Genomic DNA, 23,066 nt, shown 5'->3' on the forward strand with positions numbered 1-23,066 from the left:
TTAGCGGCTAGAACCGGACAGGAGAGGCCGCCTTCTCCGCGCCTGCCTCCTCCCGGACATCCCCCCTCACCGTGTGCCGCCGTCTGTGGCGGAGGAGGCGGGAGCAGGCCCCGGGATCTTCGCCACAGTCCTCCCGCTCTGCCTGACGTTCTGCACATCCGGCTGGATCCGGCCCGATGGCTCCGCTGCGGGGGCTCGTTCCCTCTCTTCCCGGCCCTCGTCCCCATCCCAGGGCTCTTTACCACAAGGTGGGGCCGCAGGAAGCTGCTCGGACGCTGCGGGGCGGAGCTGGAGCCGCGGAGAGCCCGGGAGGGTAACACAGGCGGCGGCCTCCGCTCCCTGCCGGCTCCCGGGCTCCAGTGCTCCGTGTCCCCGCACATTCCCCGCTGCAGTGATGCCGCCTCATGTGTGTACAGGGCTCTCAGGGAGCAGAGATGCGTCTTGTGGCCAGGGCTGCAGCAGAGGGGGTGCCGGTACAATGGGGCAGAGTATGGCCCCGCCCCCCAGAAGTATGGACCCCGCTTTACTGACCCCCGGAAATATTCTGGGGAGTAAGAAATGTGGAGAAAACTGCCTGGTGGCCACCCGACGGCTTAGGGAGGGTGGACAGGGACCGGTGGGGCCCCCCCCCCCCCCGTTTTCCTCCCTCCCTTTAGCTATATCTCCTCTAGTGCCCGTTCCGTTCGGCATTCAGGGGTTAATATAGGGATCCGGTGGGGAGAGTGGGCGGTCAGCCAGGAGGGCATATATGCCGCTGTCCCGCCTTTCCTCTTCCTCTTTGAGTGGAAGCGCTTTGTGTGTGGTTGCAGCGCTCTGTCCGCATGGAGATGGCCGCCTCAAATGCCCCTCTGCTGGAGGCTTTGAGGGCGAGAATGGCGGAGGGGGGTGAGGGATGGCTGCGCTCATTTTTGAGCAGCCTCGGTTCCCCTCATGCTGCCTCCTCCTCCCCTGGCTTGGCGTGCGCCCCTGAGGTAATGCCCGTCGATCCCGATGCTTCGGTGGGGGGCCGGCGGTCTGCTCGGCACATCCGCCCCCCTGCTAGGTTCGGTTACAGTCCCCCCCCTCCTTTTTCGCTTACCCTGAGCGCTCCTGCTGGCGATGGGGCTGCTCATGCTGGCCGGCAGGTTCTCCGTGCTGCCGAGGCATCGGTGGCTCCGCCCCTTCCGGTTCCCTCTCCTCACATGTCCCGTCCTGCTGCCGCTCGTGTGACTGCGGCTTGGAGCGGTGGGGTAGTAATGGGTGCACAGGCCAGCAGCTCCTCATCCCAGGGTCTCCCCCTCACCCCTCCGGCTTCCCAGTCATTGCCCCCTCATGCTCCCCAGGGACAGCAGCCCTTAGATGGGGCTCTGCCACCAGCTGCGGTTGTTGAAGTGACTGCTCCTCTGTCTCATGCTGGCGATGGGGTGCGGTTGGAGCCCCTTTCTGCCCCTGCAGTTACTGCTTACCCTCTGCCGCCCCCCCTTTCCTTTCCCCAGGGGTCACGCCAGCGCAGGGCTCGGTCCAGCTCATCGTCCTCCTCTCCGGAGAGCAGGAGGCGCGTTCGGCGAGGTTCCCGCAGGCGTCACTCCCGCCGCAGGTCTGATGGCTCGGTGCGGAGCGGGCGCTCCAGATCCTCCAGATGGCGCTCGCCGTCCTCCTCTGAAGGGTCGCTGGCTGCGTCGGGGGAGTCTGGTCGAGCAGCACGTTCGCGTCGCGCTGGGCGGTCGCGTCATCAGTCATCCAGGGTCCGTTGCCTGGCTCCTATGGCGTCGGTGCAGCCTGAGGTTCCGATGCCTGCTCCTCCGGTGATTCCTGTCTCTTCTTCCGGTGAGTACCATTCTGTGGGTGTGGCGGGGGCGGGGGAGACGAACACGGCCGAGCTGTTGAAGATGTTGTTGGATCGGTTGCAACAGCCTGCACAGGTTACGGGGTCCCCTCTTCCTAGTGTTCGACATGCTCCCGTTCTGGCGGGGGTCCACAAGGATTCATGCTATTGCGGGGTTAGCCTCCTCGGTTCCCACCTGGAGGAAGCGGTTAGGGAGAAGGTGTGGGCTAACCAGTATGTGGACGTTTGGTCCCTCATATCGGTTGACCAACACACGGTGGATAAGGAACGGCGTTTTTCGGATAGGCCTTCTGAGCGTAGACCCCGGGTGGCCAAGACCATGAACAATTGGTTGCAGGCCTTTTCCGTTTTGGGTTGTGTTATGGGGCAGCGTCATCCTGAGCGGTGTTCCGAGCTTTTCGTTTATCAGGATATAATATATAGTGCTTACAAATCGCACGGGGGCAGCGCCTGGTGGCGGTATGATGAGGAGTTTCGTCGTCGGTTGGCGTTGCACCCGGAGATGGAGTGGGGGGTTAAGGCGACGGATGTTTGGTTGAGGTTAATGGTCGCGCAGAGGCCCCCCCCCTTTCCAGCGGCGGCCGCTGGTTCAGGGGGATCACCTTCCCATGGACCGGTGGCCGTCCGTCGCCCCGGGTCCTGCTGGTTGTTCAATGAAGGGAGCTGCAGGTTTGCCGGGTTGTGTAGGTTCAAGCATGAGTGCTCCGCCTGCGGTGGCCCTCACCCCGCTAGTAAGTGCACCCGCCCCGCTGTTAGGCCGGCCAAACAGTTTGAGCAAGGGGGATTCAAGGACCCCGGTGAGCGTGGCAGAGATGGGCCCCTGGTTAGACAGGTACCCCAATAAACAGGCTGCGGCTCCACTCCATTTTGGTTTTTCCTTTGGGTTTTTTATCCCTTTTGTTCTTAACCGTTCTCCGGTTTTTTCGGATAACTTGAGGTCGGCTCGGGAGCTACCAGAGGTTCTGAGGGATAAGGTCTTTAAGGAGGTTTCATTGGGTAGGTTTAGAGGTCCATTTGACGTGTTGCCATTCCCGAATTTGCGAATTTCCCCGCTTGGTGTGGTCCCTAAGAAAGAACCGGGTAAGTTCAGGTTGATTCATCATTTATCCCACCCGAAGGGTTCGTCAGTTAATGATGCCATTGGTCCGGAGGATGCCTCGGTGTCTTATGTCTCCTTTGACCGTGCGGTCGCATTGGTTAGGGAGGCGGGCAAGGGGGCCCTCCTGGCCAAGTCGGATATTGAATCCGCTTTCCGCCTGCTTCCTGTTCATCCCGATTGTTTTCATTTGCTGGGTTGCTGTGTAGACGGTAAGTTTTACTATGACACCTGTCTCCCTATGGGTTGTTCCATTTCATGTCATTATTTTGAGTTGTTTGGTACCTTTTTAGAATGGGTCATCCGTTATGAGTCGGGCTCGACGTCAGTTTTGCATTATTTGGATGACTTTCTTTTTGTTTCTCCAGGTTCTGGGGGTGGTTGCTTGTTGTTGCTGAATCTGTTTTTGGAGAGGATGGCTCAGTTTGGGGTTCCGATTTCCATGGAAAAAACGGAAGGCCCTGTCACGTGTCTGTAATTTCTGGGTATTGAGATAGACACGGTCGATATGGTTTTTCGGTTGCCGTGTGAGAAGCTTCAGAAGCTTGTGGATTTGATTGATGGGTTTTTAGAAGTTAAGAAGGTTACCCTACTACAGATGCAGTCTCTTTTGGGCCTTTTGTGCTTTGCTTGTAGGGTGATGCCCATGGGCCGTGTTTTTGCCCGCCGTTTATCTTTAGCCACCAGGGGTGTTCGGTCCCCCGGCCATCGCATCCGGCTCACTGCGTCGCTGAAGGAGGACTTGCGGGTCTGGAGGGTTTTTCTGCAATCTTTCAATGGTCATACTTGTTACATGTCTGTGGTTACCCCTAACTCTGAGCTGTCTCTGTTTTCAGATGCTTCCGGGTCGTGTGGTTTTGGCACAATTCTGGGGGTGGAATGGTGTGCCGGTGAATGGCCTGACGCCTGGCGTTCTGCTGGCTTGTGCAAGAACCTCACGTTATTGGAGTTGTTCCCGATTGTGGTGTCGGTGGAATTGTGGAGGGACCGGCTAGCCAATAAGCATGTTTCCTTTTGGACGGACAATTTGAGTGTGGTTTACGCTGTCAATACCTTGTCTTCCTCTTCTCTCCCGGTTCTGGCTTTGCTCCGGCATCTTGTACTCCGGTGCCTCGAATGTAATATCTATTTTAGAGCTCGTCATGTTCCAGGTGTTAATAATAAGATTGCTGATGCCCTTTCCCGTTTTCGTTGGCAGGATTTCAGGTCCTTTCTTCCGGGAGCGGATTTGGAGGGCAGGGAATACCCGTCGTACCTGTGGGACCTGGTGGACCGGAAATGATGGCGCTGGTTCGATCTTCTGTTTCCCCGGCAACTTGGCAGGTGCATGGTAAGGCGTGGGATGAGTGGTTGGGAATGGTGAATGGCAGAGACGTGGTTTCCCGGGATGAACTACGATTGGAGGTCACTACTGATTGGTTGTTGCGCTTGCGGGCCTCGCGAGTTTCTGCAGCGGTTGCGCAGCGACGCCTGGCTGGTGTTGCCTTTCATTTCAAATTGCGCGGCTGGATAGATGTCACCAAGCAGTTTATTATTCGTCAGGCCATGAAGGGTTGGAGGAGGGAGTTTGTCTCTAAGGAGAGCCGGAGGCCGATCTCGTTTAACTTGCTAGGTAGGCTTCTTTCCAGGCTTCCTGAAATTTGCGCGTCGCCTTTCGAGGTGGCGTTGTTTTCGTGTAGTTTTAGCGTAGCCTTCTTTGCGGCCCTGAGGTTAGGGGAGTTGGTTGCCCCCTCCCGTAGCAAGTCAGGGGGTCTTTCTTGTCAGGACGTGGTGTTAGGTACTGATTCTTTGAGGATTCGGGTCCGACGGTCTAAGACGGACCAGTTTGGAAGGGGTGCCTGGATTCCTCTGCATCCCGTGGCTGGTATTTCTTGCCCAGTTAGGTTAGTGGGTGGATATAGTTCAGTTCGCCCGGAGTGCTGTAATTTCTTTGCGCATGCGGACGGCACTCCCTTGACCAAATTCCAGTTCACCCGGGTTTTAAGGTCTTGTTTGGAGTTAGTTGGGGTGAATCCCAGGGAGTTCGGTACTCATTCGTTCCGTATTGGGGCGGCTACGGAAGCGGCCAGGGCAGGTTTGCCGGAATCTGAGGTTATGAGGATTGGCAGGTGGAAGTCGGCCTGCTTTGCTAGGTATATTAGACCGGACCTTTTGTTGTAGGTTTTAAAAAAAAAAAAAAAAAAAAAATAATTGTTGATTGTTTTATAGGCTGGTTTCTTGGTTTGTATGGCTTTTGCTTGGTGTTAACTCTTTTTTCTTGCAGGTCCGGGGCGTCCGGCAGTGTGGATTATCGGCCATTCGTATGTTTTCTGGGCAGCTCAGAGAGCTGATTGCCGGCCTGGTGGGAGGTCACTCGGCTTCCGTGAGGTGGACGTTGCCTGGAGAGGAATACGGGGTTTGCGATGGGCTCAGCTCCTGTCTCAAGTGGTCGAAATCGGTTCGCAGGCCAGTGGCCCGGTTATTTTGGTTTTACATGCTGGGGGGAACGATGTAGGTTCTGTCCCCCTGGTGGAATTGTTGACCCTCATCAGGTCTGATTTGGAGCGCTTCCCTTCCTTTTTTCGTGAGGTAGTCTTGGTGTGGTCTGTGGTTATCCCTCGTGTGGTATGGCAGGGGGGGGTGGCGGTTGAGAGGTGTAGGAGGACGATTAATGCCCGTATTTCCCGTTTTGTGAGGTCCCGGGGTGGTGTGGTTGTCAGACACCGGCAGCTTGAGGGCGATAACCGTTCGTTGATGAGGCCCGATGGGGTACACCTGAATGATATAGGTTTGGACATTTTCCTTTCAGGTATTCAGGATGGGGTGGAGCAGGCCCTGTTTTTGTTGGGTGGTGGTCGGAGCCCCGTTTGAGGGCGGTGCTCCTTCTTGGCGGCTAGTTATTGCATCGTAAAGGTGCTGGAGGAAAAATGGGCGAATCCGCCCGCTGGGATACCAGCGGCTGGCGGAGAGCACGGCTCAAGGTTATGGTTTTGCCGTTTGAATAAAGCTGTGGCCGATTACCACCCAACAAAATAAAAGGTTAAAAGTTGAACGTTGTCAGTGTCGTTATTGCAGGGGTTAGTTGGGTTTGATATGCGGGGATAGAGGAAGGCTTGGAGTTCCCCTTCCCATCCCCTATGGTGCCAACAGTCCCTATAATCCCCCTCACTGCACCTCCGTAATCTCAGGACTAGGGATGAGCGAACTCGAACTGTATAGTTCGGGTTCGTACCGAATTTTGGGGTGTCCGTGACACGGACCCGAACCCGGACATTTTCGTAAAAGTCCGGGTTCGGGTTCGGTGTTCGTCGCTTTCTTGGCGCTTTTGTGACGCTTTCTTGGCGCTTTTTGAAAGGCTGCAAAGCAGCCAATCAACAAGCGTCATACTACTTGCCCCAAGAGGCCGTCACAGCCATGCCTACTATTGGCATGGCTGTGATTGGCCAGAGCACCATGTGACCCAGCCTCTATTTAAGCTGGAGTCACATAGCGCCGCCCGTCACTCTGCTCTGATTAGCGTAGGGAGAGGTTGCGGATGCGACAGTAGGGCGAGATTAGGCAGTGATTAACTCCTCCAAAGGACTCCATCCAGTGATCGATCTGCAGCTGTGGGTCATTGAGCTGCTGAAATTCAACTGCTCACTGTTTTTAGGCTGCCCAGAGCGTTTGTCAGTCACTTTTTTCTGGGGTGATCGGCGGACATTTTGTGTCTTGTGCGGTGCTGCGACCAAGTGCATCCAAGCTGTGACCAAGTGCATTTAATCCTCAATGGTGTGGTTGTTTTTTGGCTAAAGCCTACATCAGGGTGAAGCTGTGACACCAAGTGCATTTAACCAGCAATAGTGTGGTTGTTTTTTGGCCATATCCCAGTCTAATTCTGTCAGTAAATCCATACCGGTCACCCAGCGCCTAAATACTAGGCCTCAAATTTATATCCCGCTAAATCTCTCGTTACCGCTGTCCTGTTGTGGCTGGGAAAGTTATTTAGTGTCCGTCAAAGCACATTTTTTGTTCTGGGTTGAAATACAATTCCCAATTTAGCAATTTAAAAATTTAGTGGTTTCTGCTGTATCAGAGCTATTTGAAATCTATCCCTAAAAGGGTATATAATATTCAAGGTGCACATAGGGTCATTCAGAATAACTTCACACACACCCGCTACTGTGTATTTCCAAGTCTAATTCTGTCAGTAAATCTATACCGGTCACCCAGCGCCTAAATACTAGGCCTCAAATTTATATCCAGCTGAATTTGAATACAATACATTGGGCCAAATAATATTTTTGTTGTTGTGGTGAACGATAACAATGAGGAAAACATCTAGTAAGGGACGCGGACGCGGACATGGTCGTGGTGGTGTTAGTGGATCCTCTGGTGCTGGGAGAGGACGTGGCCGTTCTGCCACAGCCACACGTCCTAGTGAACCAACTACCTCAGGTCCCAGTAGCCGCCAGAATTTACAGCGATATATGGTGGGGCCCAATGCCGTTCTAAGGATGGTAAGGCCTGAGCAGGTACAGGCATTAGTCAATTGGGTGGCCGACAGTGGATCCAGCACGTTCACATTATCTCCCACCCAGTCTTCTGCAGAAAGCGCACAGATGGCGCCTGAAAACCAAGCCCATCAGTCTGTCACATCACCCCCATGCATACCAGGGAAACTGTCTGAGCCTCAAGTTATGCAGCAGTCTCTTATGCTGTTTGAAGACTCCGCTGGCAGGGTTTCCCAAGGGCATCCACCTAGCCCTTCCCCAGCGGTGGAAGACATAGACTGCACTGACGCACAACCACTTATGTTTCCTGATGATGAGGACATGGGAATACCACCTCAGCATGTCTGTGATGATGACGAAACACAGGTGCCAACTGCTGCGTCTTTCTGCAGTGTGCAGACTGAACAGGAGGTCAGGGAGGAAGACTGGGTGGAAGACGATGCAGGGGACGATGAGGTCCTAGACCCCACATGGAATGAAGGTCGTGCCACTGACTTTCACAGTTCGGAGGAAGAGGCAGTGGTGAGACCGAGCCAACAGCGTAGCAAAAGAGGGAGCAGTGGGCAAAAGCAGAACACCTGCCGCCAAGAGACTCCGCCTGCTACTGACCGCCGCCATCTGGGACCGAGCACCCCAAAGGCAGCTTCAAGGAGTTCCCCGGCATGGCACTTCTTCACACAATGTGCTGACGACAAGACCTGAGTGGTTTGCACGCTGTGCCATCAGAGCCTGAAGCGAGGCATTGACGTTCTGAACCTGAGCACAACCTGCATGACCAGGCACCTGCATGCAAAGCATGAACTGCAGTGGAGTAAACACCTTAAAACCAAGGAAGTCACTCAGGCTCCCCCTGCTACCTCTTCTGCTGCTGCCGCCTCGGCCTCTTCTGCTGCTGCCGCCTCGGCCTCTTCTGCTGCTGCTGCCGCCTCGGCCTCTTCTGCTGCTGCTGCCGCCTCGGCCTCTTCTGCTGCTGCTGCCGCCTCGGCCTCTTCTGCTGCTGCTGCCGCCTCGGCCTCTTCTGCTGCTGCCGCCTCGGCCTCTTCTGCTGCTGCCGCCTCGGCCTCTTCTGCTGCTGCTGCCGCCTCGGCCTCTTCTGCTGCTGCCGCCTCGGCCTCTTCTGCTGCTGCCGCCTCGGCCTCTTCTGCTGCTGCTGCCGCCTCGGCCTCTTCTGCTGCTGCTGCCGCCTCGGCCTCTTCTGCTGCTGCTGCCGCCTCGGCCTCTTCTGCTGCTGCTGCCGCCTCGGCCTCTTCTGCTGCTGCTGCCGCCTCGGCCTCTTCTGCTGCTGCCGCCTCGGCCTCTTCTGCTGCTGCTGCCGCCTCGGCCTCTTCTGCTGCTGCTGCCGCCTCGGCCTCTTCTGCTGCTGCCGCCTCGGCCTCTTCTGCTGCTGCCGCCTCGGCCTCTTCTGCTGCTGCCGCCTCGGCCTCTTCTGCTGCTGCTGCCGCCTCGGCCTCTTCCTCCGCCTCTGGAGGAACGTTGGCACCTGCCGCCCAGCAAACAGGGGATGTACCACCAACACCACCACCACCACCTCCGTCACCAAGCGTCTCAACCATGTCACACGGCAGCGTTCAGCTCTCCATCTCACAAACATTTGAGAGAAAGCGTAAATTCCCACCTAGCCACCCTCGATCCCTGGCCCTGAATGCCAGCATTTCTAAACTACTGGCCTATGAAATGCTGTCATTTAGGCTGGTGGACACAGACAGCTTCAAACAGCTCATGTCGCTTGCTGTCCCACAGTATGTTGTTCCCAGCCGGCACTACTTCTCCAAGAGAGCCGTGCCTTCCCTGCACAACCAAGTATCCGATAAAATCAAGTGTGCACTGCGCAACGCCATCTGTGGCAAGGTCCACCTAACCACAGATACGTGGACCAGTAAGCACGGCCAGGGACGCTATATCTCCCTAACTGCACACTGGGTAAATGTAGTGGCAGCTGGGCCCCAGGCGGAGAGCTGTTTGGCGCACGTCCTTCCGCCACCAAGGATCGCAGGGCAACATTCTTTGCCTCCTGTTGCCACCTCCTCCTTCTCGGCTTCCTCCTCCTCTTCTTCCACCTGCTCATCCAGTCAGCCACACACCTTCACCACCAACTTCAGCACAGCCCGGGGTAAACGTCAGCAGGCCATTCTGAAACTCATATGTTTGGGGGACAGGCCCCACACCGCACAGGAGTTGTGGCGGGGTATAGAACAACAGACCGACGAGTGGTTGCTGCCGGTGAGCCTCCAGCCCGGCCTGGTGGTGTGCGATAACGGGCGAAATCTCGTTGCAGCTCTGGCACTAGCCGGTTTGACGCACATCCCTTGCCTGGCGCATGTGCTGAATTTGGTGGTGCAGAAGTTCATTCACGACTACCCCGACATGTCAGAGCTGCTGCATAAAGTGCGGGCCGTCTGTTCGCGCTTCCGGCGTTCTCATCCTGCCGCTGCTCGCCTGTCTGCGCTACAGCGTAACTTCGGCCTTCCCGCTCACCGCCTCATATGCGACGTGCCCACCAGGTGGAACTCCACCTTGCACATGCTGGACAGACTGTGCGAGCAGCAGCAGGCCATAGTGGAGTTTCAGCTGCAGCACGCACGGGTCAGTCGCACTGCGGAACAGCACCACTTCACCACCAATGACTGGGCCTCCATGCGAGACCTGTGTGCCCTGTTGCGCTGTTTCGAGTACTCCACCAACATGGCCAGTGGCGATGACGCCATTATCAGCGTTACAATACCACTTCTATGTCTCCTTGAGAAAACACTTAGGGCGATGATGGAGGAGGAGGTGGCCCAGGAGGAGGAGGAGGAGGAGGAGGAGGGGTCATTTTTAGCACTTTCAGGCCAGTCTCTTCGAAGTGACTCAGAGGGAGGTTTTTGGCAACAGCAGAGGCCAGGTACAAATGTGGCCAGCCAGGGCCCACTACTGGAGGACGAGGAGGATGAGGAGGAGGTGGAGGAGGATGAGGATGAAGCATGGTCACAGCGGGGTGGCACCCATCGCAGCTCGGGCCCATCACTGGTGCGTGGCTGGGGGGAAAGGCAGGACGATGACGATACGCCTCCCACAGAGGACAGCTTGTCCTTACCTCTGGGCAGCCTGGCACACATGAGCGACTACATGCTGCAGTGCCTGCGCAACGACAGCAGAGTTGCCCACATTTTAACCTGTGCGGACTACTGGGTTGCCACCCTGCTGGATCCACGCTACAAAGACAATGTGCCCACCTTACTTCCTGCACTGGAGCGTGATAGGAAGATGCGCGAGTACAAGCGCACGTTGGTAGACGCGCTACTGAGAGCATTCCCAAATGTCACAGAGGAACAAGTGGAAGCCCAAGGCCAAGGCAGAGGAGGAGCAAGAGGTCGCCAAGGCAGCTGTGTCACGGCCAGCTCCTCTGAGGGCAGGGTTAGCATGGCAGAGATGTGGAAAAGTTTTGTCAACACGCCACAGCTAACTGCACCACCACCTGATACGCAACGTGTTAGCAGGAGGCAACATTTCACTAACATGGTGGAACAGTACGTGTGCACACCCCTCCACGTACTGACTGATGGTTCGGCCCCATTCAACTTCTGGGTCTCTAAATTGTCCACGTGGCCAGAGCTAGCCTTTTATGCCTTGGAGGTGCTGGCCTGCCCGGCGGCCAGCGTTTTGTCTGAACGTGTATTCAGCACGGCAGGGGGCGTCATTACAGACAAACGCAGCCGCCTGTCTACAGCCAATGTGGACAAGCTGACATTCATAAAAATGAACCAGGCATGGATCCCACAGGACCTGTCCGTCCCTTGTGCAGATTAGACATTAACTACCTCCCCTTAACCATATATTATTGGACTCCAGGGCACTTCCTCATTCAATCCTATTTTTATTTTCATTTTACCATTATATTGCGAGGCTACCCAAAGTTGAATGAACCTCTCCTCTGTCTGGGTGCCGGGGCCTAAATATCTGACAATGGACTGTTCCAGTGTTGGGTGACGTGAAGCCTGATTCTCTGCTATGACATGCAGACTGATTCTCTGCTGACATGTAGCCAGATTCTCTGTTACGGGACCTCTCTCCTCTGCCTGGGTGCCGGGGCCTAAATATCTGACAATGGACTGTTGCAGTGGTGGCTGACGTGAAGCCTGATTCTCTGCTATGACATGCAGACTGATTCTCTGCTGACATGAAGCCAGATTCTCTGTTACGGGACCTCTCTCCTCTGCCTGGGTGCCGGGACCTAAATTTATGAAAATGGACTGTTCCAGTGGTGGGTGACGTGAAGCCTGATTCTCTGCTGACATGAAGACTGATTCTCTGCTGACATGAAGCCAGATTCTCTGTTACGGGACCTCTCTCCTCTGCCTGGGTGCTGGGCCTAAATTTATGAAAATGGACTGTTCCAGTGGTGGGTGACGTGAAGCCTGATTCTCTGCTGACATGAAGACTGATTCTCTGTTACGGGACCTCTCTCCTCTGCCTGGGTGCTGGGCCTAAATTTATGAAAATGGACTGTTCCAGTGGTGGGTGACGTGAAGCCTGATTCTCTGCTGACATGAAGCCAGATTCTCTGTTACGGGACCTCTCTCCTCTGCCTGGGTGCTGGGCCTAAATATCTGACAATGGACTGTTCCAGTGGTGGGTGACGTGAAGCCTGATTCTCTGCTATGATATGAAGACTGATTCTCGGCTGACATGAAGCCAGATTCTCTGTTACGGGACCTCTCTCCTCTGCCTGGGTGCCGGGGCCTAAATATCTGACAATGGACTGTTCCAATGGTGGGTGACGTGAAGCCTGATTCTCTGCTATGGGACCTCTCTCCAATTGATTTTGGTTAATTTTTATTTATTTAATTTTTATTTTAATTCATTTCCCTATCCACATTTGTTTGCAGGGGATTTACCTACATGTTGCTGCCTTTTGCAGCCCTCTAGCCCTTTCCTGGGCTGTTTTACAGCCTTTTTAGTGCCGAAAAGTTCGGGTCCCCATTGACTTCAATGGGGTTCGGGTTCGGGACGAAGTTCGGATCGGGTTCGGATCCCGAACCCGAACATTTCCGGGATGTTCGGCCGAACTTCTCGAACCCGAACATCCAGGTGTTCACTCAACTCTACTCAGGACAATACGGCAAAGTACAGTATAGTACAGCACAGTATATTATAGTATAGTACAGCACAGTATATTACAGTACAGTATAGAACAGCACGATATAGTATAGAACAGCACGATATAGTATATTATAGCACAGTATATTACAGTACAGTATAGAACAGAACGATATAGTATATTATAGCACAGTATAGTACAGCACAGTATATTACAGTACAGTATAGAACAGCACGATATAGTATATTATAACACAGTATATTATAGTATAGTACAGCACAGTATATTATAGTATAGTACAGCACAGTATATTATAGTACAGTATATTATAGTATAGTACAGCACAGTATATTATAGCACAGTATATTATAGTATAGTACAGCACAGTATATTATAGTACAGTATATTATAGTATAGTACAGCACAGTATATTATAGTACAGTATATTATAGCACAGTATATTATAGCATAGTACAGCACAGTATATTATAGTATAGTACAGCACAGTATATTATAGCACAGTATATTCTAGTATAGTACAGCACAGTATATTATAGTACAGTATATTATAGTATAGTACAGCACAGTATATTACAGTACAGTATAGAACAGCACGATATAGTATATTATAGTATAGTATAGTACAGCACAGTATATTATAGCACAGTATATTCTAGTATAGTACAGCACAGTATATTATAGTACAGTATATTATAGTATAGTACAGCACAGTATATTACAGTACAGTATAGAACAGCACGATATAGTAAATTATAGCACAGTATAGTACAGCACAGTATATTACAGTACAGTATAGAACAGCACGATATAGTATATTATAGCACAGTATATTATAGTATAGTACAGCACAGTATATTATAGCATAGTATATTATAGTATAGTACAGCACAGTATATTATAGTACAGTATATTATAGTATAGTACAGCACAGTATATTATAGCACAGTATATTATATTATAGTACAGCACAGTATATTATAGTATAGTACAGCACAGTATAGTATAGTACAGTATAGTACAGCACAGTATAGTATAGTACAGCACAGTATATTATAGTATAGTACAGTATAGTACAGCACAGTATATTATAGTATAGTACAGCACAGTATAGTATAGTACAGTATAGTACAGCACAGTATAGTACAGTATAGTACAGTATAGTACAGCACAGTATATTATAGTATAGTACAGCACAGTATATTATAGCACAGTATATTATATTATAGTACAGCACAGTATATTATAGTACAGTATATTATAGCACAGTATATTATAGTATAGTACAGCACAGTATATTATAGCACAGTATATTATATTATAGTACAGCACAGTATATTATAGTACAGTATATTATAGCACAGTATATTATAGTATAGTACAGCACAGTATATTATAGTACAGTATATTATAGCACAGTATATTATAGCATAGTACAGCACAGTATATTATAGTATAGTACAGCACAGTATATTATAGTATAGTACAGTATATTATAGTATAGTACAGCACAGTATATTATAGCATAGTACAGCACAGTATATTATAGCACAGTATATTCTAGTATAGTACAGCACAGTATATTATAGCATAGTATAGTACAGCACAGTATATTATAGTATAGTACAGCACAGTATATTATAGCACAGTATATTCTAGTATAGTACAGCACAGTATATTATAGCATAGTATAGTACAGCACAGTATATTATAGTATAGTACAGCACAGTATATTATAGTACAGTATATTATAGTACAGTATATTATAGTACAGTATATTATAGTACAGTATATTATAGTATAGTACAGCACAGTATGTTATAGCACAGTATATTATAGTATAGTATAGTACAGCACAGTTTAGTATAGTACAGCACAGTATGGTATAGGACAGTATAGTATGGAGGCTGGTAATATAATGTGGAGGCTGTAATATCATGTGGAGGCTGTAATATCACGTGGAGGCTGTAATATCATGTGGATGCTTTAATGTAGAGGCCCATAATATGGAGGCTGTCATATAATGTGGAGGCCGGTAATATAATATGGAGGCTGTAATGTAATGTAGAGGCTGGTAATATAATACAGAGGCTATAATGTAATGTTGAGGTTGTTAATATAGAGGCTGTAATATAATGTGGAGGCTATAATGTAATATAGAGGCTGTAATGTGGAGGCTAGTTATACGGAGGCTGTCATATAATGTGGAGGCTGAAAATATGGAGGCTGTAACATAATGTTTAGGCTGTAATGTAATGTTGAGAACGGCAATATGGAGTCTGTAATATAATGTGGAGGCTGGTAATGTAACATGGAGACTGTAATGTAGAGGCCATTAATACAGAGGCTGTAATATAACATGGAGGCCGGCAATGTTAAATGGAGTCTGTAATATAATGTGGAGGCTGGTAGTATAGAGACTGTAATGTAGAGGCTAGTAATATGGAGGCTGAAAATATGGAGGCTGTAATATTATGTGGATGCCGGTAATGTTACATAGAGGCCGGTAATGTTAAGTAGAGGCTGGTAATATGGAGTCTGTAATATAATTTGGAGAATGGCAGTATAGAGGCTGTAATTTAGAGGATAGTAATATGGAGGCTGTAACATAATGTTTAGGCTGTGATGTAATGTAGAGGACGGTAATATGGAGTCTGTAATATAATGTGGAGGCTGGTAATGTAACATGGAGACTGTAATGTAGAGGCCGGTAATATGAAGGCTGGAAATGTAACATGGAGGCTGTAATATAATGTGGAGGCTGTTATATAATGTGGACGTTGGTAATGTAATATGGAGGCTGTAATATAATATGGAGGCTGTCATATAATGTGGAGGCTGTAATGTAGAGGCCAGTAATATTGAGGCTGTCATATAATGTAGAGGCTGGTAATATAATACAGAGGCTGTAATGTAATGTAGAGGCTGGTAATGTAACATGGAGACTGTAATGCAGAGGCCGGTAATATGAAGGCTGGAAATGGCAGGTAATATAATACAGAGGCTGTAATGTAATGTGGAGGTTGGTAATATAGATGCTGTAATATAATGTGGAGGCTGTAATGTAATGTGGAGGCTAGTTATATGGAGGCTGTCATATAATGTGGAGGCTGAAAATATGGAGGCTGTAACAATGTTTAGGCTGTGATGTAATGTAGAGGATGGTAATATGGAGTCTGTAATATAATGTGGAGGCTGGTAATGTAACATGTAGACTGTAATGTAGAGGCCAGTAATACAGAGGCTGTAATGTAACATGGAGGCCGGTAATGTAACATAGAGACAGGTAATGTTAAGTGGAGGCTGGTAATATGGAGGCTGTAATATAATTTGGATGCTGTAATTTAATGCAGAGGCTGGTAATATGAAGGCTGTAATATATTGTGGAAGCAGTGATGCAATGTGGAGAACGGTAATATGGAGTCTGTAATATAATATGGAGGCTGGTAATGTAACATGTAGACTGTAATGTAGAGGCCAGTAATACAGAGGCTGTAATATAACACAGAGGCCGGTAATTTTAAATGTAAGCTGGTAATATGGAGGCTGTGATGTAATGTGGAGGCTGGTAGTATAGAGACTGTAATGTAGAGGCTAGCAATATGGAGGCTGAAAATATGGAGGCTGTAACATAATGTTTAGGCTGTGATGTAATGTAGAGGCTGATAATATAAAGTCTGTAATATAATGTGGAGGTCGGTAATGTAACATGGAGACTGTAATGTAGAGGCCGGTAATACGAAGGCTGGAAATATAACATGGAGGCTGTAATCTAATGTGGAGGCTGGTAATATAGAGGCTGTAATATGATGTGGAGGCTATAATGTAATGTCGAGGCTGAAAATATGAAGGCTGCAATATAATGCTGAGGTTGATAATATAAAATGGAGGCTGAAATGTAATATAGAAGCTGCAATGTAATGTGGAGGCTGGTAGTATGGAGGCTGTAATATAATGTGGAGGCTGTAATGTACTGTGGAGGCTGGTAGTATGTAGGCTGAAATGTAATGTAGAGGCTTATAATATGGAGGCTGTGATGAAATGTGGAGGCTGAAAATATGGAGGCTGGTAATGTAATATGGAGACTGTAATTTAGAGGCAGGTAATAGGGAGCAGTAATATAATGAGGAGGCGGGTAATGTAATATTGAGGCTGTAATGTAATGCAGAGGCCGGTAATATGAAGGATGTAATATAATGTGGAGGCTGTAATAAAATATGGAGGCTGTTATATAATGTGGAGGCCTGTAATATGGAGGCTGTTATATAATGTGGATACTGGTAATGTAATATGAAGGCTGTAATGTAATGTAGAGGCCGGTAATGTTATGACTGTTAATATAATATGGAGGCTGTAATATAATATAGATACTTTAATATAATGCAGAGGATATAATGTGCAGGCCGGTAATGTTATATGGAGTCTGTAATGTAATGTGGAGGCTGGTAGTATGGAGGCTGTCATGTAATGCAGAGGCTGGTAGTATGGAGGCTGTAATATAATGTTGAGGTTGATAATAAAATATAGATGTTTTAATATAATGTGGAGGATATGATGTAATTTACAGGCTGGTAATATGGAGGCTGTAATGTAGAGGCCGGTAATATGGAGGCTGTAATATAATATGGACGCTGTAATGTAATGCAGAGGCTGTAATAAAATGTGGAGGCTATAATGTTGAGGTTGATAATATATTATAGAGGCTTTAATCTTTAATATAATGTCATTTACAGGCTGGTAATACGGAGGCTGGAAAATGAAAACCTCCAGCACTTCTGAGTTCAGCCAATCAGAGCGGGAGGGCGGGGCCTGGAGTTCAGGAACAGCCCCGCCCCCAGCCTCTCCGTGCAGTTCTCCTCCAGGTCCGCCCATGCTCCATATAAAGGAGGGCTCTGGGCTGAGCAGTCACTGCTTTCTGCTCACACCTAGAAGATGTCTGGTCGCGGTAAAGGAGGGAAAGGGCTCGGGAAAGGCGGCGCCAAGCGGCACAGGAAGGTGCTCCGCGATAACATCCAGGGCATCACCAAGCCTGCCATCCGCCGTCTAGCTCGCAGGGGAGGCGTCAAGCGCATCTCCGGCCTCATCTATGAGGAGACCCGCGGGGTGCTGAAAGTCTTCCTGGAGAACGTCATCCGGGACGCCGTCACCTACACCGAGCACGCCAAGAGGAAGACCGTCACCGCCATGGACGTGGTCTACGCGCTCAAGCGCCAGGGCCGCACTCTCTACGGCTTCGGGGGTTAATGCTGCCTCCGTCCTCACAGCACAAAGGCTCTTCTCAGAGCCGCCCACATCTTCCCGGGGAGAAGCTACAATTCCGTCTGCGCTCAGCCACTGAGGGGTTAACACCACCCGCACATCAGGGGGCGGAGAGCCGGACAATTGGCCGAGATCAGCGGCACCCTGTGCTCAGTACAGCCGGAGGTCTACAATACAGAAAGCCCCAGTAATCTAAATCCCGAGCCCCGGGTGTTCTCCATCGCTCCTGCCCCCGCAGCTACAAGACGAGCGGTGCTCGGAGACTGAGGGGTTAATCCGTCCCGGAGCTGCAGAGACAAAGACGCCAATGAGCGGCGCTGGTACGGGTCACATGACCGGCTCCTCCTGTAGATCAGCAGCTCAACTATAGGCGGGAAATTCAAATGAGCGATGAGATCCTGAGCTCTCCCAGCCAATAGCAGAGCTCTGGACCCCTCAGCCGTTATGTGCCCGTAGGAGCGGAGCCTCGTCCTCCACTGAGCGGCCGCACAGCCTGTCCCCAGGGAGCGCCACACTGAGGAGGATGATGGGAGTAGTGATTGGGCATGGAGCAGGATAGCTTGTATTGTAACTTCCACTAGCGGTACCGCATCTCATCTAGCTGACAGTGAGGGAAACCGCAGCCACTGTGAGAACGGGGAGACGCGGAAGCAGCTCCGCTGGAGACAGGGTGGGGGCTCTGAGAAGAGCCTTTGGGTCCGGAGAGCGGGGGGCGCTCACTTGGCGCTGGTGTACTTGGTGACGGCCTTGGTGCCCTCGGAGACGGCGTGCTTGGCCAGCTCTCCGGGCAGCAGCAGGCGCACGGCGGTCTGGATCTCCCGGGAGGTGATGGTGGAGCGCTTGTTGTAGTGAGCCAGGCGGGAGGCTTCCCCTGCGATGCGCTCGAAGATGTCGTTGACGAAGGAGTTCATGATGCCCATGGCCTTGGAGGAGATGCCGGTGTCGGGGTGCACCTGCTTCAGCACCTTGTAGACGTAGATGGCATAGCTCTCCTTCCTGCTCTTCCTCCGCTTCTTGCCGTCCTTCTTCTGCACCTTGGTGACGGCTTTCTTGGAGCCCTTCTTGGGCGCTGGGGTGGACTTGGCGGGCTCGGGCATGCTGGGAGCCCGGTTGTCACTGCTGCAGAGCGGAGATCAGTAATGAAGAGAAGTCCCGCGCAGCTCCTTTTATTGCGGCCGCAGGTAAGGTGGGCTGGAGAGAGACGGCTTCCTATTGGTGGAGAAGAGGGGGCGTGCCCCCAGTGTCATTTCCAGATGATCCGCTCATTGACGCTAATTTCTGGTTCCCTGATGAAGAAATTCAGTAATTTCGAAACGCGTTGGGGTATTCTGGTCCTAGAGAGCATCAATCCTGAGTGTGACGTCGCACGAAAGCAGCGTCCTCGTGGATCACCAGCCTGGGTTCCCCTCACGTGCACGCGTCACCGGCCGGGACCGTGCGCGTTCGTAAGTGGAAACCTAAAGATACAGCTATCATAACCACCCGACAACACAAGCACCAGGAAGATCAGGAAGACTCAGTCAGCATAGAATCAGTCTTCATATCATAGCAGAGAATCATGCTTCACGTCACCCAACACTGGAACAGTCCATTGTCAGATATTTAGGCCCCGGCACCCAGGCAGAGGAGAGAGGTCCCGTAACAGAGAATCTGGCTTCATGTCAGCAGAGAATCAGTCTTCATATCATAGCAGAGAATCAGGCTTCACGTCATCCACCACTGTAACAGTCCATTGTCATATATTTAGGCCCAGGCACCCAGGCAGAGGAGAGAGAGGTCCCGTAACAGAGAATCTGGCTTCATGTCAGCAGAGAATCAGTCTTCATATCATAGCAGAGAATCATGCTTCATGTCACCCAACACTGGAACAGTCCATTGTCAGATATTTAGGCCCCGGCACCCAGGCAGAGGAGAGAGGTCCCGTAACAGAGAATCTGGCTTCATGTCAGCAGAGAATCAGTCTTCATATCATAGCAGAGAATCAGGCTTCACGTCATCCACCACTGGAACAGTCCATTGTCAGATATTTAGGCCCAGGCACCCAGGCAGAGGAGAGAGGTCCCATAACAGAGATTCAGGCTTCATGTCAGCAGAGAATCAGTATTTATGTCATAGCAGAGAATCATGCTTTACGTCACCCAACACTGGTACAGTCCATTGTCATATATTTAGGCCCCGGCACCCAGACAGAGGAGAGAGGTCCCGTAACAGAGAATCTGGCTTCATGTCAGCAGAGAATCAGTCTTCATATCATAGCAGAGAATCATGCTTCACGTCACCCACCACTGGAACAGTCCATTGTCATAAATTTAGGCCCCGGCACCCAGGCAGAGGAGAGAGGTCCGGTAACAGAGAATCTGGCTTCATGTCAGCAGAGAATCAGTCTTCATGTCATAGCAGAGAATCAGGCTTCACGTCACCCAATACTGGAACAGTCCATTGTCATATATTTAGGCCCCAGCACCCAGACAGAGGAGAGAGGTCCCGTAACAGAGAATCTGGCTTCATGTCAGCAGAGAATCAGTCTTCATATCATAGCAGAGAATCATGCTTCACGTCACCCACCACTGTAACAGTCCATTGTCATATATTTAGGCCCAGGCACCCAGGCAGAGGAGAGAGAGGTCCCGTAACAGAGAATCTGGCTTCATGTCAGCAGAGAATCAGTCTTCATATCATAGCAGAGAATCAGGCTTCACGTCATCCATCACTGTAACAGTCCATTGTCATAAATTTAGGTCCCGGCACCCAGGCAGAGGAAAGAGGTCCCGTAACAGATAATCTGGCTTCATGTCAGCAGAAAATCATTCTGCATGTCATAGCAGAGAATCAGGCTTCACGTCACCCAACATTGGAACAGTCCATTGTCATAAATTTAGGCCCCGGCACCCAGGCAGAGGAGAGAGGTCCCGTAACAGAGAATCTGGCTTCATGTCAGCAGAGAATCAGTCTTCATGTCATAGCATAGAATCATGCTTTACGTCACCCAACACTGGTACAGTCCATTGTCATAAATTTAGGCCCCGGCACCCAGGCAGAGGAGACAGGTCCCGTAACAGAGAATCTGGCTTCATGTCACCAGAGAATCAGTCTTCATATCATAGCAGAGAATCAGGCTTCACGTCACCCACCACTGGAACAGTCCATTGTCAGATATTTAGGCCCAGGCACCCAGGCAGAGGAGAGAGGTCCCATAACAGAGATTCAGGCTTCATGTCAGCAGAGAATCAGTATTTATGTCATAGCATAGAATCATGCTTTACGTCACCCAACACTGGTACAGTCCATTGTCATAAATTTAGGTCCCGGCACCCAGGCAGAGGAGAGAGGTCCCGTAACAGATAATCTGGCTTCATGTCAGCAGAGAATCAGTCTTCATATCATAGCAGAGAATCATGCTTCAAGTCACCCACCACTGGAACAGTCCATTGTCATAAATTTAGGCCCCGGCACCCAGGCAGAGGAGAGAGGTCCCGTAACAGAGAATCTGGCTTCATTTCAGCAGAGAATCAGTCTTTATGTCGTAGCAGAGAATCAGGCTTCACGTCACCCAATATTGGAACAGTCCATTGTCATATATTTAGGCCCCGGCACCCAGACGGAGGAGAGAGGTCCCGTAACAGAGAATCTGGCTTCATGTCAGCAGAGAATCAGTCTTCATATCATAGCAGAGAATCAGGCTTCACGTCACCCAACACTGGAACAGTCCATTGACAGATATTTAGGCCCCGGCACCCAGGCAGAGGAGAGAGGTCCCGTAACAGAGAATCTGGCTTCATGTCAGCAGAGAATCAGTCTTCATGTCATAGCATAGAATCAGGCTTCACGTCACCCAACACTGGAACAGTCCATTGTCATAAATTTAGGCCCAGGCACCCAGAAAGAGGAGAGAGGTTGTCCCGTAACAGAGAATCTGGCTTCATGTCAGCAGAGAATCAGTCTTCATTAGAGTTGAGCGGACACCTGGATGTTCGGGTTCGAGAAGTTCGGCCGAACTTCCCGAAAATGTTCGGGTTCGGGATCCGAACCCGATCCGAACTTCGTCCCGAACTCGAACCCCATTGAAGTCAATGGGGACCCGAACTTTTCGGCACTAAAAAGGCTGTAAAACAGCCCAGGAAAGGGCTAGAGGGCTGCAAAAGGCAGCAACATGTATGTAAATCCCCTGCAAACAAATGTGGATAGGGAAATGAATTAAAATAAAAATTAAATAAATAAAAATTAACCAAAATCAATTGGAGAGAGGTCCCATAGCAGAGAATCTGGCTTCACGTCACCCACCACTGGAACAGTCCATTCTCAGATATTTAGGCCCCGGCACCCAGGCAGAGGAGAGAGGTCCCGTAAGAGAATCTGGCTTCATGTCAGCCGAGAATCAGTCTTCATGTCATAGCAGAGAATCATGCTTCACGTCACCCAATACTGGAACAGTCCATTGTCAGATATTTAGGCCCAGCACCCAGGCAGAGGAGAGAGGTCCCGTAACAGAGAATCTGGCTTCATGTCAGCAGAGAATCAGTCTTCATGTCAGCAGAGAATCAGGCTTCACGTCACCCACCACTGGAACAGTCCATTTTCATAAATTTAGGCCCAGCACCCAGGCAGAGGAGAGAGGTCCCGTAACAGACAATCTGGCTTCATGTCAGCAGAGAATTAGTCTGCATGTCATAGCAGAGAATCAGGCTTCATGTCATAGCAGAGAATCAGGCTTCACGTCAGCCACCACTGCAACAGTCCATTGGCATATATTTAGGCCCCGGCACCCAGGCAGAGGAGAGAGGTCCCATAGCAGAGAATCAGGCTTCACGTCACCCAACACTGTAACAGTCCATTGGCATATATTTAGGCCCTGGCACCCAGACAGAGGAGAGGTTCATTCAACTTTGGGTAGCCTCGCAATATAATGGTAAAATGAAAATAAAAATAGGATTGAATGAGGAAGTGCCCTGGAGTCCAATAATATATGGTTAAGGGGAGGTAGTTAATGTCTAATCTGGACAAGGGACGGACAGGTCCTGTGGGATCCATGCCTGGTACATTTTTATGAACGTCAGCTTGTCCACATTGGCTGTAGACTGGCGGCTGCGTTTGTCTGTAATGACGCCCCCTGCCGTGCTGAATACACGTTCAGACAAAACGCTGGCCGCCGGGCAGGCCAGCACCTCCAAGGCATAAAAGGCTAGCTCTGGCCACGTGGACAATTTAGAGACCCTGAAGTTGAATGGGGCCGAACCATCAGTCAGTACGTGGAGGGGTGTGCACACGTACTGTTCCACCATGTTAGTGAAATGTTGCCTCCTGCTAACACGTTGCGTATCA

General features: G+C 50.4%; 2 protein-coding genes across 2 annotated transcripts; one reads left to right on the plus strand and one right to left on the minus strand.

The window, feature by feature from the left end:
- Positions 1 to 17,255: 17,255 nt before the first annotated feature.
- On the plus strand, positions 17,256 to 17,830 carry LOC122923674 (histone H4). The gene has a single exon (XM_044274530.1). It carries the CDS (start codon positions 17,421 to 17,423, stop codon positions 17,730 to 17,732), a length of 312 nt encoding a protein of 103 aa, XP_044130465.1. The 5' UTR covers positions 17,256 to 17,420; the 3' UTR covers positions 17,733 to 17,830.
- Positions 17,831 to 18,425: 595 nt separating this feature from the next.
- LOC122923671 (histone H2B 1.1-like) lies at positions 18,426 to 18,844 on the minus strand. The gene has a single exon (XM_044274527.1). It carries the CDS (start codon positions 18,842 to 18,844, stop codon positions 18,464 to 18,466), a length of 381 nt encoding a protein of 126 aa, XP_044130462.1. The 3' UTR covers positions 18,426 to 18,463.
- Between the last annotated feature and the right edge of the window lie 4,222 nt (positions 18,845 to 23,066).

The sequence above is a fragment of the Bufo gargarizans genome, unplaced genomic scaffold (genome assembly GCF_014858855.1).
Source record: "Bufo gargarizans isolate SCDJY-AF-19 unplaced genomic scaffold, ASM1485885v1 original_scaffold_1801_pilon, whole genome shotgun sequence".
Classification (NCBI taxonomy): domain Eukaryota; kingdom Metazoa; phylum Chordata; class Amphibia; order Anura; family Bufonidae; genus Bufo; species Bufo gargarizans.

Bases quoted from the DNA above. Each gene is read 5' to 3' on its own strand.
- LOC122923674 (XM_044274530.1), top strand. From the start codon at position 17,421: ATGTCTGGTCGCGGTAAAGGAGGGAAAGGGCTCGGGAAAGGCGGCGCC.
- LOC122923671 (XM_044274527.1), bottom strand. From the start codon at position 18,844: ATGCCCGAGCCCGCCAAGTCCACCCCAGCGCCCAAGAAGGGCTCCAAG.